The 16551-nt window shown below is 38.1% G+C and overlaps 1 protein-coding gene across 1 annotated transcript; it reads left to right on the plus strand.

Moving 5' to 3' along the window:
• The first annotated feature begins 2557 nt into the window (after positions 1-2557).
• LOC116104582 (serine-rich adhesin for platelets-like) lies at positions 2558-9721 on the plus strand. The gene is given in 2 exon segments (XM_031391096.1): positions 2558-2611; positions 8024-9721. Coding segments are annotated over 2 exon segments (1752 nt in total).
• The last annotated feature ends 6830 nt before the right edge of the window (positions 9722-16551 follow it).

Here is a 16551-nt window from a genome sequence, read left to right on the forward strand (position 1 = left end):
AAACAAGATAATGGAGAAAGTTTATCCAAGAGAAATAGCTGAGTGGACGCACACACACTTGCTATGTAACATGGAAATACCCTTGTTTGTGCTCCACTGTTCTACTCTACCAACAAATCCATCCATAGCCACCCAATGCAAAAATGAGTCCTGTTTCTTAATCCACAATGGAGGGTCTAATAAATATCTGTTGAATGAATAGAAGAGTTCCTTCTAAATCTAATAATAATAGTAGTAATAATAATAAAATAGGACATTATGCTTATATATGTACAAATAATGTTGCTAGAAAAATTAAATGTGCAAATTAAATTTTAAAATAATTATAATAAAGGTATTTAATTTTAAAACATATTTCCATAGATATTTTCTTTTGGTTTTGATAACTTATTCAGTTAAATAGCACCAGGATGATAAGGAAAAATAGTATTTACAAATGAATTTAGGCTATACAATAGTTAAAACAATAAGTACAAGGGCTACCCCTAGGCTTTCTGATTCAGGGGCTGCTGTTCTTTTTATTAATATAATATTGACTTACAAAAGTTGTTATACTATTTCTTAGTTACAGATGAAAATCATCTATATTTTCATGTACATGGTAGCAGCAACTGAATAAGGATTAATTAAGCTGATTAGTAATAATTTAACACAGACTCTTAAAATCTGGTGGTGCTTGTAACTCATAAATTCTCTATAATAGACACTTGGGATTTAAAAGCTTAAAAGTATATTTCTATCAATGGAGAAAAGACTACATAGTCTTAGGATGTTACTTATCTCTTCAGAAAACTGAAACAAACTACATAAATACAATTGATCAAATTTGGAATCTTTAACAATTAAAAATGTCTAGAACAATAATAAATTAGATTAAACAATGAAAATAAAGGCTTTTTTGCTAATTTATGATATTTGTTAAAGATCATGTTTATTATTACCACTTCCAACAGAAATGTAGATAAGAGTGTTTGTAGTGTTTCTGAAAGAAAAAAGTAAAATAGCAAAACGGTTCAAGACTAAACTGATTAATCTATGCACACACACACACACACACACACACACACACACATGCACACACATTATTTTTTTCCCAGACTCTACTCTGTACCACAACCAATAGAGGAAAAGTAGGAGGGACATAGAGAAGGCAGGTTTGCTTTATTAGAGATAAGACTCCATCAGTTCTTCATCTGCAGATATCCAATTGTTGGAACTGGATGGACTCGAAGTAAACCGAAGATAACTGCACCAAGGTAACCGTATGAGCAGGTCTAGTTCTTCTAGGACTCCTTCAATTCAGAACACAATTTCCTTAGCTAATAAATGTTTTCTAACCAAGATGAAGCTTGGAGCATTAATGAGTTCAATTCTAGCCAGTCTTAACTAAAGGGGAAATTATGCAAACAAATGTCCACAAAGTGTTGACAAACTAATTGTGATCTTCTAGAAGTTATTTAAAACTGTCCTCATGAGTTCACTACTGGACATTGTCATAGAAAACAGTCCCCAGAACTCTATTGGAGCAGAAAAAAAAAAGGAAATCCATGAAAGAAACCCAGAATTTAAAAAAAAAAAAAAAATGTATGAAGCCAGAATGAGGAATAGAGGCACTGCTGTTAAAGACTAGAGAAAATTTCATCATTTGAAAATTCTCTTTGACATCAAACATAATTCGCTCACTTGATTGGGTCTGTTCCAATATGTAGGCAAAGCCTTACCGAAGTGATTTTGACAGAATGTCTAAAAGAGTTAGAGAAAGAAAATATTTTCATGGACACACACATCCCCACACAATGCACACATGCATACACATACATGTATACACACAGTAAGATGTAAATGAATATTAACAGGTAAGGATTACAATGTCTTTAAAGCCACTTATAGATTTTTTTAATTTTTTCTCTATAGGATAGACATCAATGGAAAACAAGAGAAACTTTTAACTCAGAAACTAGAATAATTAGGTTTGTATTTTCTGCTTTATTTTATATATATTAATTGCACAAAATCATGTTTTATCATGACATTATCATACATATATGTTTATATGATATGGTGTACTCTGATTATATTCCTTCCCTTCTGTACTTTCTTGTTCTTCTTTCTGCCCACACTGTTTTGTGTGAGTGTGTGTGTGTGTGTGTGTGTGTGTGTGTGTGTGTGCATGTGTGTGTGTGTTTCTGTTGGAGATTTTGTGTGTATGTCTTGTTTCTTATCATTTGATTTTGGTTTTTTGTTGTTGCTGTTTCTTAAAGAGAGAAAAGACCATAAGGTTGCATTTATACAGAGGTGAGGAGATCTGGGAAGAATTGAGGAAGGAAAAAAATAATGAAAATATATTGTGTGATAAAATTATTTCAATTAAAAAACATGTGTGCTTAAAATTTTACAACTGCATTTATAATTCAACTCAAGGAAAAAAGACCAATACTTTGCTCTTATACTGTCTTTTTTTTAATCACTGGGGGTGAGTTAAACTTATCATAACATTGTTAAGAAGCTAAAAAAACAACTGTTCTGATTTTCTTCACTAAGGTGTTAAAAGGACAGGATGAAGACTTTGATCCTACAAGGACTCATTTTGGCCTTTGCCATTTGCTTCCAGGTAAGTTCCTAGACTCTTGAAAAAAAAAAAAAACATAATAGCTGCCTAAAAATAAAGGCTATGTAAAATTAGGATTGGGTTAAAGGCAAGATGGTGACTTGTCCTCTGAAGCCAGGATAGACTAACGCACGATAAAAGGGAACAAGAACAGATTTTTCCTCCAACGTTCATGGGAATAAGTCTATTTGAAATCATGTGGTAGCATTCACCTAGAGCAGGTGAATCCCAGGCACCAGGAGAATTGCAAGTTCAAGTACAGTCTAGGCATTGAGTGTGATCCTGTCATAGAATGCCTGAATAAATAAATAAATGATCAGCTGGGATTTCAAAAGAGAGATCCAAAGAAAGGGGGAGATAGAAAGAAAATAAAGGAGTTAAGCAGGATAGAAGAGCAGACTATTGTGTGAGAGGAATGAGGAATGAGAAAAAACTCTGAATAAACATAGAAGATATTGAACTAACTTTATGAAGAAAGTACCAAGGCTCCTTAATGTCCACATGCAGCTCCTCATTGGCCAGGGCCTGCTCCTTAGTGCCCATGGACACCCAGCACTCCCAAGTGAAGAAAGTTTTCTTCTGAAGCGCACCATCTGTTTCTGTTATTTTCATCCTTAGGATGAAAAGCCACAAAGCATTTTCCTATTTAAGACAAAGGCAATTTAAGACAAGCAAGATAGCCCCTTCAACCAATGTCTACAATTGATTCTAGATGAAGGGAGAAACCATGATGTCTGAGACAATTATAAGCTCACACTTTCAACTCATTTGAAACATGACTTGTAAAAGTAGATTTTGATCTTGAGGCACTGAGTGAAACCATGCTTTCAATTTTATGCCTTTCTGATCACCTGCTATTCTTTCATAGAAGTCTTTCTGTTCTCCTGTTTTCATTGCAAAATATGTGTTTGCTCCTTATGTTTCCCTTTGGAAACACTTCTAGAATTATAGTAAGTCTTTACATGGTGTCAGTTTTACTCAACTGTAATTTATTATGAAATTCTTTCAACAACAGTCAATACCCAACCCCCCTGGAGAAAGCTGCTACTGAAAGTATAACTTGGGTGTTTGGGTCTTTGTTTTTTCTTTTGTTGAAAATAATTTTCCTCACATACTATATCCTGATTCGGGTTTTCCTTCCTTCCCCTTCAGTTCCTCCACATCTCGGCTCTCAGCCTAAACCAATCCCTTTCTAGTTAGAAAACAGACATCTAAAAGATAAGGACACATCAGAATAGTACAAAACAGACAGAAGCCAAAGAGCCTAGAGGGAAAAAAAACACAAGAAACAAAAATAGATGCAGAAACCCACTCGTCCACACACTCAGAAAGCTCATAAAAACACTAAACTGGAAGCCATCATATACACATGCAGAGGATCTGTAATGTGAAAGCACAAAATACGCATAAATGAAACAAAATTAAATTAAAATTAGATTTAAAATATTTAAAAAAGAAAAGCCTTGACATTATGAGACAGGGAACTGTAAAAAAAAAAAAAATTGAGTTCTTTCATTATTGGCCTTAGCATGCAATTTACCCCTAAGAGTAGTTTGTTTCCCCAATGAGGATCCCTTAGAGAAAATATAATGTTTATTTGCAAGTAGTTTTCAGCTACAGATAGCCTATAGGTTAGGGATAAGGACATGAGTCTACTTCTCCCTTCAGCTCTAGGAGCCAACCTGGTACAGATCCATGCAGGCCCTGTGCTTGCTGCCTCAGTCTCCGTGAATCTATATCTGTCAATCCTATTCTGTCTAGGAGGCCTGCTTTCCTTGGTGTTCTCCATCCCCTCTGCCTCTTACACTCTTTCACCTCCTCTTCTGCAGGATTTCCTGTGCCCTGAGAAGAGGGATTTCATAGAGACATCTTATTTAAGGTTGACTGTTCCAAGGTCTCTGACTCTCTGTATAATGTCTGAGGGTGGATCTCTGTATTTGTTGCCATGTGCGGTGGGAGGAAGCTTCTCTGATGATGGCTGAGCAAGGCGCTGATCTAGGAGTAGAGAAGAAGACATTAGGAGGGGTTTGATTGCTGTGTTCTTTAGAAGAACAGCATTGTTTTGGTTTTCCCCAGGCTCCATCTCATGGAGTGAGCCTTAATTCAAATTAATTGGTTAGTTACTCTCAGGAGCTTCATGCCACCATCTCATTCACATATCTTGCAGGCAGGACACTGTTGTAAATCGAAAATTTGTATCTGGGTCAGTGTTTGTGTTTCTAGTTTTGCTAGCATGCAAAGTGGCTTTCTGTAACAAAGATGATAGAATGTAGCAGCGAAGGCTCTATGTAGGTAGCAGCTTAGCTTCCCTATGTTCAATGTGTCGTGTAGGTGATGTTTTACAACAGTTCCTGAAAAGCAACCTACAACTTGGCAACAGCCAGGGTTGTCTCATACCATATTTGCCTTCCTCGGGCTGGGATACCTTGCTCAGGATGATTTTGTCTCACTCCATTTGTTTACTTTCAAATTTCATGATTACAGTTTTTAAAGAGCTAAGTAATATCTCAATGTGTAAATAAATATACTATAGGTACTTTACAGGTTCTTCTATTGAGGAAAATCTAGGTTGTTTTCAAATTCTGGCTATTATGAATAGAGTGGCAAAGAACATGTTATCAGTGGGAAGATGAAGCATTCTTGAGGTATATGCCCAACAGTGGTATAGCTTAATGTTAAAGTAGACACATTCCCATCTTCCTGAGGAACTCACTGTTGAAGAAGTCCTGTGGAACATTGATTTTCATAGTGGCTGTACAAGTTCTCAGTCCAGCAATGAAAGAGAGTCCCTTTATTTGAAATCCTCATTATCACAAGCTGTCATTTGCTTTATTGATCTTAGACACTCTTTTGAGGATAAGATGAAAGCTTAAAGTAATTTTATTTGTATTTGTTTGAAGGCTAAGAATGCTGAATATTTCTTTGAGTGTTTCTCAGCCATTTGAGTTTCCTCTTTTGAGAATTCTATGCTTAGATATGTGCCCCATTTTTTAATTGAATTTTCTTGATATATAGGTTTTTGTTTTTGTTTCTTTAGTTCTTTATATGTTTTGGATGTTAGCCTCTATAAGATGTGTAGTTGGCAAAAACTTTTCTCTTTTTTCTGCTTTGTCCTAATGATAGTGTCCTTTGCTATACAATAGCTTTTCAGTTTCATGAGGTCCCACTTACTAATTGTTCATCTTCAGTACCAGTCCTAACTATATTGTGTTCAGGAAGTATTTTCCTATGCCAACACATTCAAGGCTATTCTTTACTTTATTTTCTATCAGGTTCAGTTTATCTGGTTCTGTGTTGAGCTCTTTAATCTATTTAGAGTTGAACTTTATGAAGGGTGATAAGTATGGATCTATTTATGTTCTTGTACATACAGCCATCCAATTTGACCAGCACCATTTGTTAAAGATGATATCTTTTTATCCAGTGTGTATCTCTGGCTTCTTTACCAAAAATCAACTGACAATAGTATGTGGATTTATATCTGGGTCTTTGATTTGATTCCATTGGTCAACATGTCTGTTTTTGTGCCAATACCATGATGTTTTTATAATTATACATATGTAGTACAATCTGAGGTCAGGAATAGAAATACCTCTAGCAACCCTTTTTATTATTCATCTTACCAGGTTCACTGACATACTTGCTTCTCTGACAGGTTTAGCTTGAAGGTTCCCAGGAAACTCTACTGGAGTTGGGGGTCTGGAATAACAGGATGAGTGGGAAGAAAGGTTGGAGGAGATCTGTGAGATCTGCTAGAGAGGAGGGCATCAAGAAAGGGGAGGCCACAGCAGATGATCTTCTACAGAGCTGGGGATAAGATTGGGGTATTGAATTTGGAGGAGAGAAAGAAGTAAAGACCTGCCATTTGACTACTTCTTTCCCTGGCTGTAGGGAATGATTGCTGAACTTGCTGAACTTGCTGAAGCCGAGATAAAGCAATGAGTAGGGGGATGAAAGTTTGAAAAGTAAAATCTGTGTGATGGACTGGAGGCAGGGGCAGAGTGGAAGAGGAAGGTGGAGCAGGTAGTCTGCTGTAGAGCTGGGCATGAGACTGGGGAGTAGGATTTGAAGGAAATGGACGAGAAGTGAAAACTTAGAGTCAGCCTACCTGCCTCCCAAGCGTGGGTGTTCAGGCTCCTCTCTAGTGTGTGGATCCAGGCATCTGTATTATTATGGCAGAGGTATGAAGAGCTTTTATGCATTTTAACTCCCTTGGCTAAACAGATTTCTTCCTTTCTGTAAAATTTATAAAGGCAGGAACCTCTCTGTACAGGCTGGGTTGAAGGCAAGAGGAGAGCTTTAAAGATTGATTGTAAAGACTAGTTGTTTATGGACTCAAGTAACATTGAAAATCCCATTATGTTTCTGAATGCAGACAGCTTAGCTTGGCAGGTATTGCAGGTAGTGTGTGCAGCTGGGTGGTATCTACTCAGACACTAAGCTGGAGAGAAAAAAATTGGACTAACTAACAGTGTCCTGTGCTGTGTACTTCATGGACTGGTCCCAGAAACCTGACTGAGACAATATAGGAATGAAGAAATGCAAAACACTCTAGAAACAACAACAATTAAAAAAAAAAAGACATACAGAAAAGCTGGGGTTGGGTGGACTATGTTCACTCTCATAGAAGGCACAGCCCAGAAACTCAGTGAGTTTATTATGCACAGCACTAATAGGAAGGGTTACTTGGACTCTGTGAGAGACTATGGAACACTCTTAACCTGTAAACGTTCATGAGGAGCAAGCTGTGCTTAATAGTTTCTGGACCAGGTTTTGCTAAGTCCTTGACATTATTTTGTCCACATCAATAATACACATTTCCTCAGCACTTGGCCCACCCTTCACAATGCTGGCTGCTATGAGTTCTACCTTGCTTCTGTTTCTACCTAACTGAAGGTATCTAGCAATGCCATTTCTCCCAGTGTTCTCTATAAGGTGAGGCTGGAGCAAGCTTCATGAGAAGTGTCAAGGAACAATGGGGAAATAGGTGACACTTCCAGTTCTTTTTCACCATGTAAAAACTAGTATCCCAGAGAAATGTCTGTTTAGTACTTTGTCAACATGGAGGAGGATATATGTGATGCTGTCAAACTGAGACCATTAACACTTCATTTGTTTCTAGGAACCACTTGAATGTGTTGAGCTTGGAAGTTTTCATAAAGAGTTTTTGAGCTACTGGTAGCTGCTAATTGAACTTTATAAGAGCATACATAAAGACTGGCAGTCCCTATACTATCATGTTGCTCTATATGTAACATGTTTTAGGCTATTCTATAGTTTTAAAAAACTATAGTTTACAGTTTTTCCTAAATATACTTCCTCCTAAATGAAAGAGTAGTGCAATTCCTGAAAGGAGAATGAAAATACAAAATTTATTCATTATCTCATTTGATAATATCTTCTCTTTGCCTGTAGTTCAGTGAAAGTCAGAAATCATGGCAGCAGTCAATAGAAAATGCAATCTACAATCAACCCATCCAAAAGTCAACTTCCAAGACATCACAAAGCAGATCTCCTTCTACCCGGCTTGACAAACAACTTTCATTCTCATCTCATGACTCTGCCTCACCTACCAACAGACTCTCCCGAAGGGCTTTCTCATCACCTTTCAAAGCTCAGAGTATAACGAATGGACTTTCTAAGGTTGGCTCAGAGATTAAAAAAGGAGTTGAAAAGTTATCTTCAAAACTTAGGAAGTTAAGTAGAAAGAGAAGATCTGACCAGTTCAGGCCGGTTAACAGACGTGAAAAACAACCTATGATTAGATCAGCTACTCAAATATCTAAACCTAGAAAGAGATCTTCAGAAACCTTGAAAAAGACCAAGTCTAAGCCATGCAGAAAACAACCATCTAAGCTAGAAAAGAAAAGACAAAAGCTAAAGAAAGACTTGGAACATTCTACAAAGGTTATAAATAAAAATCTCACAAAAAAGAAATCAGTAATATCACCTGAAAGTAGACAAGCCTCATCCCTAACAAAACAGCCCCGTAAGTCCAGAAAGGAAAGACGACAAGAAAGGAAAGAAAGACGACAAGAAAGGAAAGAAAGACAACAAGAAAGGAAAGAAAGACGACAAAAGAAGAAACAGCAGAAAGCCGCTTCAAGGGCTGTAAAGAAAGAACTTAAGAAGGTTAAATCCAAACTGTCACTTCTGAAAAAGCAAGCCACATCTCTCATAAATGGCAGGTTAGGCAAATCCAAGTCCAAACACCCCAAACTTAATGAGAAAAACACACTTGAAACCTTTGAAGAAGCAAAGAAACTACTATCCATAGCAGAAGAACTCTTCAATGCATCTATCAAGGGACAACCAACATCTGCTCAAAAATTGTTGTCTTCACCTAATCCAACAATTTCTAGTACCAGTGCAAGAGCCTCTCCCACTAAGAGTTCAACCACAGCTCCGGTGACTGGCACTACCACCTTAGTAGCATCAACCACTAACCCAGCAGTAGAGACTACATCTACAGAGCCTTCAGGAGAATCCACACACCCAGGTACTTCCCCTAGTCCTATAACTTCCGTGGACACAGTGGCCCAGTCCACAACCTACTTGGCCTCTGCCTCCACCACTATATCTGGTTCTACCTCAGAGGGCTCAGAAACTGAAGCAAACACGAATAATACCACCACAGTCATGGATGGTTCTACCACACAAGCTGCCTCTACAACTTCAACAAGCATAACTACCACACCTCCTGTCACTGCTACAAACACCAACTCTGGGCTTACTGGAGACAAAACTAAAATAAATTTCCCTACTCAAGGGATTGAGGCCACCACCAATGGTAGCACATTGTCATCAACCAGCACGGCCACATCTCTTGCTCCTGCCACTACGAAAATACCCACAACCTCTACCTTTGTTTCTGTTGGTTCTACCAGGAATGCATCACAAGTCACCACACCTGTACCACGTTCTACTAGAAGTGCACCTATCATTGTCACAACTGTAAAAAATGTGACTACCACATTAGTGACTACAACCATCACTCAAACATCAAATAACACAAATAATGAAACTACAACACAAGTGCTTGTAGGAGCCACTAAGTAAACAATTGGCACAACTACTGTAGCTATGATGCCTCTCAGTGCTGTTACCAACTGATTCCATAATCTCAAAGACAAACTCCCCATCTATAGTTACCACATGGCTGCTGGATCCATAACCACAAAACTCCCAATAGTTATCGTCCCAATCTCTGGAACACATACAACTATCAGTGTGGTTGTAACTTCACCAAGAAACACAAATGCTGCTGTCAATGCTACCCTTGTGGTTATATTTACTTCGACCTCTGTGGCTCCTTCCTCCACCACTGAGCATGGGAATTTTCATAAAAATTCCACCCAGGCTTCCCCATGAACCAGAGGAAAATAATATTTCTGAAGGGATACCACAGCTCCATCACTTCTCCAGATGACTCTACACCCTTAGAAATAGGCCCCACCATTATGGCTACCATCACATCTGTGTACCTGCTGGCCACAACATCTGTGGCTACTCCATTAACAACCACAATCCCCATAGCAGCCACCACTGCCCCCACAACCTCCTCATCTTCATTTCCAGATATCACAATTACTGCCAAAGTCAATGTGCCCATCACCCCACCACAATTGCAGTTACTCCATTATGGAAATGATTCTTCAGCTGCCGACACCAGAGCTCCGGTAGAACAGACTGAAACTCTAGTCACCATGAACACAGCCTTGGCTTAAGCCTCAGCTACAAACAGCACAGGACACCACTGCTACTACAACTGCAGACCAAAAAAAAAAACATTTGTACATGGCCTTAACCTTGCATCAGTGTAAACAATCTTCTCAAACATCTCAGTGAGTGTAAGTTATCTCATGTAAAGGAAATAGGTCAAGAATTTCAGTATGCTCTATGTGTCCTTGAACATCTTGAATCACTTTGAGTTACTACTTACATTTGACTTTGCATTTGATAAAGATCCATTATTCTGAGTTTACATAAAAAGATGTAGAGGTGTAGGGTGTGTGTGTGTGTGTGTGTGTGTGTGTATGTATGTGTGGTTGCAGAATATGTGGCAACAAAACCAAGACTAGAATACACAGATTTTAATATTTAAGCCAGCTTTCAAGATTTAAAAATGATGATCACAGAGATGGCTGAAAAGATTGTTGAGCCATAATCACTTGGTTTCTTCTTAAAAGAGTGTTCACTGGGCTCTATCTACATTTCAGAAACTGTATATTGAAGACTAAGGAAATAGATCAGCAAGAAAAATATTTGTCTCACAAACATCAGGCAGGACTAAAATTCAGAAGTCTAGCACTCAGATATAAGGTAGGCAGGTGTGATGGGTGACAAATAATCTCAAAACCAAAGAGAAAAAGACAGGGCTCCCTGTATTGTGCTGGCTGGCTAAATTGGCAAGCTCTGAGCTCAGCTGAGAGACCTTCACCTCAATATATATGGTGGAGAACAATCAATGAAGATGACATCTAATGTCAACTTTAATGTTTAATGTCTGCAAACACATGTACACATGCACATACCCCCAAAATGTGAGCACACATAAATGCATACACAAAGACAAGCACACACACATGCCCCTACTTTTCAACGAGATTCCCAATGAATGCACAGATGGGTGTTATCTAATGAGCTATTAAATATAAGCCTTGGCCACTGGGTCTTCTGAGGTACTTCAGACAGAGAAATGAATTTGTGTATATAAGCTCAAATACAAGCATGAGCAAATCACGGTAAAGAAGTTTTATGTAGTTATTCTAGAAAACTTTAATAAGAATTAGGCCAAAATTAATGTAAAAACTGATGATGATATATTATTATTAATAAAGAAAATCTGTGCAGAATAAAATATAATCTACAAAATTTTGAAGAATCATGATACAATGTAATGAAGATCTATTCATTATGCATCTATAATGTAAAATGGCTAAGATGGAACTACAGATGTGGCGCAGTAGTAGAGCATTTCCAAGGCAGGCATGAGGCTCTAGTTTCAATCCCTAACATTAAAAAGATAAAAATTTTAAAAATCTATTAAGATTATGGTATAATAGCAGAAATAGACTATTTTTAAAAAAATGCCATAGCATGTGTTTGTGAGTTTTATTTAAGGTTTTGTAGTTATTAGTGCTATATGGATAAAGATATTCAAGACAGCAATCATAATAGACAAGGTCATTCATTACTATAGTGAAGTAGAGGTGACATGCAATATTCTAAATCTATAATGTGAGAAAATATGATCTACTCTAACAGAATTAACAGCAGCCAGGAACCTCTTGGGGCTACATGGAACAGAATGGATAAAAACTGGAATAGAAGACATATAAAATAGTAATTCTGAAATATGTATGGTTATTATATGGTACAATGAACTCATTTGATCATTTTTATGTCCTAAAAATTTCTTTATATTGAACTGTCCGCCCTAATAATTGCCAATATTGATCGAGAACTTATTGTCATCTCTCTGAACAGTGATATCATTCTAGAAATCATGCTACTTTCAGTTTCTCACTCTAAATGTATTCACTTTTATTTCTTCAGCTTTTGTTCAATAAATGATTTTAAAACATGTTTTTCCTTACATTATATTTGTGTGTATCTCTTTCTCTTCATCTCTTTCTCTCCCTCCCCCTCTCCCTCTCCTTCTGTCTGTCTGTCTGTCTTCTGTCTGTCTCTCCCTGTCTCTCCCTGTCTCTCTCTGTCTCTGTGTGTGTGTGTGTGTGTGTGTGTGTGTGTGTGTGTGTGTGTGTATGTGTGCATGTACACACACAAGTATACCCTATAATGCAGGAATGGAAGTCAAAAGGTCAGAGGACCCCTTCTACAATGTAGGACATCTCTAGAAGCCTTTCTCCTGCAGTTTTCTCCCATCCCCACTGATAATATAGAAACTGGCATTCCAGCTTCATAGGATATCTGCTCAGATGGTATCCAGGTAACTCGGGTATCCTAGGACTGCATAGTACCAATGGGCTCCCTCTCTGGTCCTCAACCTGTTATAGAAGGCTGCTTTATGGGGCAAGAGTCTTGAAACTACTTCCTCTAAGAAAGCCTCTAAGGAAGTTTCAATCCTCTTGAAACTACTTCCTCTAAGCAAGTAGAGTTTCAAGGTTCTACTTTCCTTAGAGGAAGTGGTTTCAAGTTTCTTCCACTGTGTTCAAAGACAGAGCATCCAAGATTTAGAGCTCAGTCTATCAAGTATTCCTAGGAAGTTCAGAGTTTGAGATGTAAGACGACCCTAGTAATAAGAACCTTACAAGTGTTGAGGACCCAGAAATGAACCCACATACCTATGGTCACCTGATCTTTGACAAAGGAGCTAAAACCATACAGTGGAAAAAAGACAGCACTTTCAACAAATGATGCTGGCTCAACTGGCCATTAGCATGTAGAAGAATGCAAATCGATCCCTTCATATCTCCTTGTACAAAGCTCAAGTCCAAGTGGATCAAGGACCTCCACGTAAAACCAGATACACTCAAACTAATAGAAAAAAAAGTGGGGAAGAGCCTCGGGCACATAGGCACAGGGGAAAATTTCCTGAACAGAACACCAATAGCTTATGCTCTAAGATCAAGAATTGACAAATGGGACCTCATAAAGTTGCAAAGCTTCTGTAAGGCAAAAGACACTGTCAATAGAACAAAATGGCAACCAACAAATTCGGAATAGATCTTACCAACCCTATATCTGACAGAGGGCTAATATCCAATGTATATAAAGAACTCAAGAAATTAGACTTCAGAGAAACAAATAACCTTATTAAAAAATGGGGGTTCAGAGCTAAACAAAGAATTCTCAACTGGTGAATACCGAATGGCTGAGAAGCACCTAAAGAAATGTTCGACATCCTTAGTCATCAGGGAAATGCAAATCAAAACAACCCTGAGATTCCACCTCACACCAGTCAGAATGGCCAGGATAAAAATCTCAGGTGACAGCAGATGCTGACGAGGTTGTGGAGGAAGAGAAACACTACTTCATTGATGGTGGGATTGCAAGCTGGTACAACCACTCTGGAAATCAGTTTGGCAGTTCCTCCGGAAATTGGACATAGTTCTACCAGAGGACCCAGCTATACTACTCCTGGGCATAAACCCAGAAGATGCTCCAACATGTAACAAGGACACATGCTCCACCATGTTCATAGTAGCCTTATTTATAATAGCCAGAAACTGGAAACAACCCAAATGTCCCTCAACAGAGGAATGGGTACAGAAAATGTGGTATATCTACACAATGGAGTACTACTCAGCTATTAAAAACAATGAATTTATGAAATTCTTAGGGAAATGAATGGATCTGGAGAATATAATCCTGAGTGAGGTAACCCAATCACAAAAGAACACACATGGTATATACTCTTTGATAAGTGGTTATGAGCCCAGAAGTTCAGAATACACAAAGTACAATCCACAAACCACAAGAAACTCAAGAAGAAGGAAGACCAAAATGTCTTCATTTGTGAACACTTCATTCCTTCTTAAAAGGGTGAACAAAATACCCATAAGGAGTTGCAGAAACTAACTATGGAGCAGAGACTGAAGGAAGGACAATCCAGCCTGGTATAGCTGTCTCCTGAAAGACTCTGACAGTACCCGACTAATACAGAAGTAGAGGCTCACAGCCATCAATTGAACTGAGTACAGGGTCCCCAATGAAGGAGCTAGAGAAAGGACCAAAGGAGCTGAAGGGTTTGCAGCCCCTTAGGATGAACAACAATATGAACTAACTAGTACCCTCAGAGCTCCCAGGGATTCAATCACCAACCAAATTGCTCTAACAGCATGTGTATAGTAGAGGATGACCAAGTTGATCATCAATGGGAGGAGAGGCCCTTGGCCCAGTGAAGGTTCTGTGCCCCGGTGTAGGGTAATGCCAGGGCCAGTAAGTGGGAGAGGGTGGGGTGGCTAGCAGGAGGATGGGGGAGGGAACAGGGGTTTGTTCTTGTTGTTTTTTGGGTTGTTGTTTTTTGGGTTTTTTTGTTTGGTTGGTTTTGGAGGGAAAACTGGGAAAGGAGAAATCATATGACATGCAAATAAAGAAAATATCTAATTAAAAAATGAACCTTACAAGTGCTCCCAGCAAGTTTGGGCCATGGTCTGCTCAGCTCTCCACCTCTCGTTTCCCTACTTCACATTACCTTTGCAATGGCTCTCTTTGAGTTTCTAGGACCAGGGTGAATGTGGCAGTGGTAGTTGAACTTGTCCATTAAAGTCCTCCTAGGTCCTTCTGACATTCTTTCAATACCCCTATCTTTCTTGATAATTGGTGTTTCTAATCCAGTCCTTTGTAGGCCTAGTCCATTCCCCAGAGCCTTGGGTGAGCCTGGCTGCTGCTCTTCTTGTCAATTGTAGGATCTTTTGTTGTGGGTAGCCCTGGTCTTACATTTTGATGCTAATTCTTCTCTCCTGGAAAGCATTGCAGAGGAGTGAATCATGTATACAGGTGCCTTGTGAACCTTCTCCCCACGTTAACTCATCTCAGAGAAAGAGTAACTTATAAAGTCCTCTTCTTCAAACTTGATACAAGAGTTACAAATGACAAGCAAAGCATTCAGTCTCACTTTGTTGTTCTCTTACAAGCTACCTCCCTAGTTAATCGTCTATGTTTCTTTTGGGTATATAAATACTTTTGATATATATAAGCTGGTCTGAAAACCATAGTATAGTGTAAAAACATGAAATAAACAATACTACTAATAGAGAGGCTGAGATAGGAGAAGCAAGATTTCAAGACCCTTATGTTGTACACAGCAAGACACTGTCACAAACAAACAAGCTGACAGTGTATAGAGATTGTACAATGTTGGACCTATTTCTCCAATTACTAAATTAGAGAGACCATTGAATGACAATCAACAAATTTCCAATTCCTCATATTATTGGATTTCAATCGGTTAGGATATGTTGGTAATATTAATTTTCAAATTAATTTATTAAGGAAAAGTAATTGTCACTTCCTGTTGTTCTTGTGGTAAGAGGTGAAATTAGGTTTGTGTGGATTTGTTGAAAGATTACCTTCTTGCTTCTTCTAGGGTGTAGTTTTGCTCCTTATGTTGATGTTTTCCATCTATTATCCTTTCTGGGCTGGATTTGTGGAAAGATATTGTGTAAATTTTGTTTTGTCATGGAATATCTTGTTTTCTCCATCTATGATAATTGAGAGTTTTGCTGGGTATAGTAGCCTGGGCTGGCATTTGTGTTCTTGTAAGGTCTGTGCCCATACTTCATATCTTTCCTTTTGTCGCTCTTCCTGTTCCTTGAGTTCCTATATTTTCTGTTCAAGGTTCTGTCTCAACATTTTGATTTTTTCTTTATATTGCAATTCTGATAGTCTGCTGTCTATTTTATTTTGATTGATTAATTTAAAAAGATTATTCTCCAAGCCTAGCTTCTAATCCTCATTATTTTCTCTCTGCTGTTCAGTCTGTTCTATGAGCTGTTGCATCCCTTGTTCTACCATCTTTTCTAGCTCCTGTCTCCCACTTTCATTTTCATCTTTTTGTCTTTTATTCTGATCCATAATTTCCTGTGTTTTCAATTCTAGTGCTTCTTTTAAGCCATGTTGCCAAGTCTTAAATTTCTCTTTCTGTTGCTCCTGCTGTTCTAAGCCCTGCTTCCTTAATCTTAGTTTCTCTTTATGTTGTAATTCTAATCTTGCAGCATATGCCTTATTTTGATTTGCTAGCTTTAATAAATTATCCTCTAGACTTTGCTTCCAAATTTTATCTCTATCTCCTTGCTGTTCAGTATGATCAGTGAATTGTTGAATTCTTTTTTCTAGTGTCTCTTCCAGCTCCTGTCTCCAACCCTCATTCTCCTCTTTCTGTTGCTTATTTTGACTTATGAAATCCTGAACCCTGGGAGCTCCGAGGGTACTAGTTAGTTCATATTGTTGTTCCTCCTAAGGGGCTGCAAACCCCT

Source organism: Mastomys coucha, unplaced genomic scaffold (assembly GCF_008632895.1).
Source record: "Mastomys coucha isolate ucsf_1 unplaced genomic scaffold, UCSF_Mcou_1 pScaffold22, whole genome shotgun sequence".
In the NCBI taxonomy this organism is placed as follows: domain Eukaryota; kingdom Metazoa; phylum Chordata; class Mammalia; order Rodentia; family Muridae; genus Mastomys; species Mastomys coucha.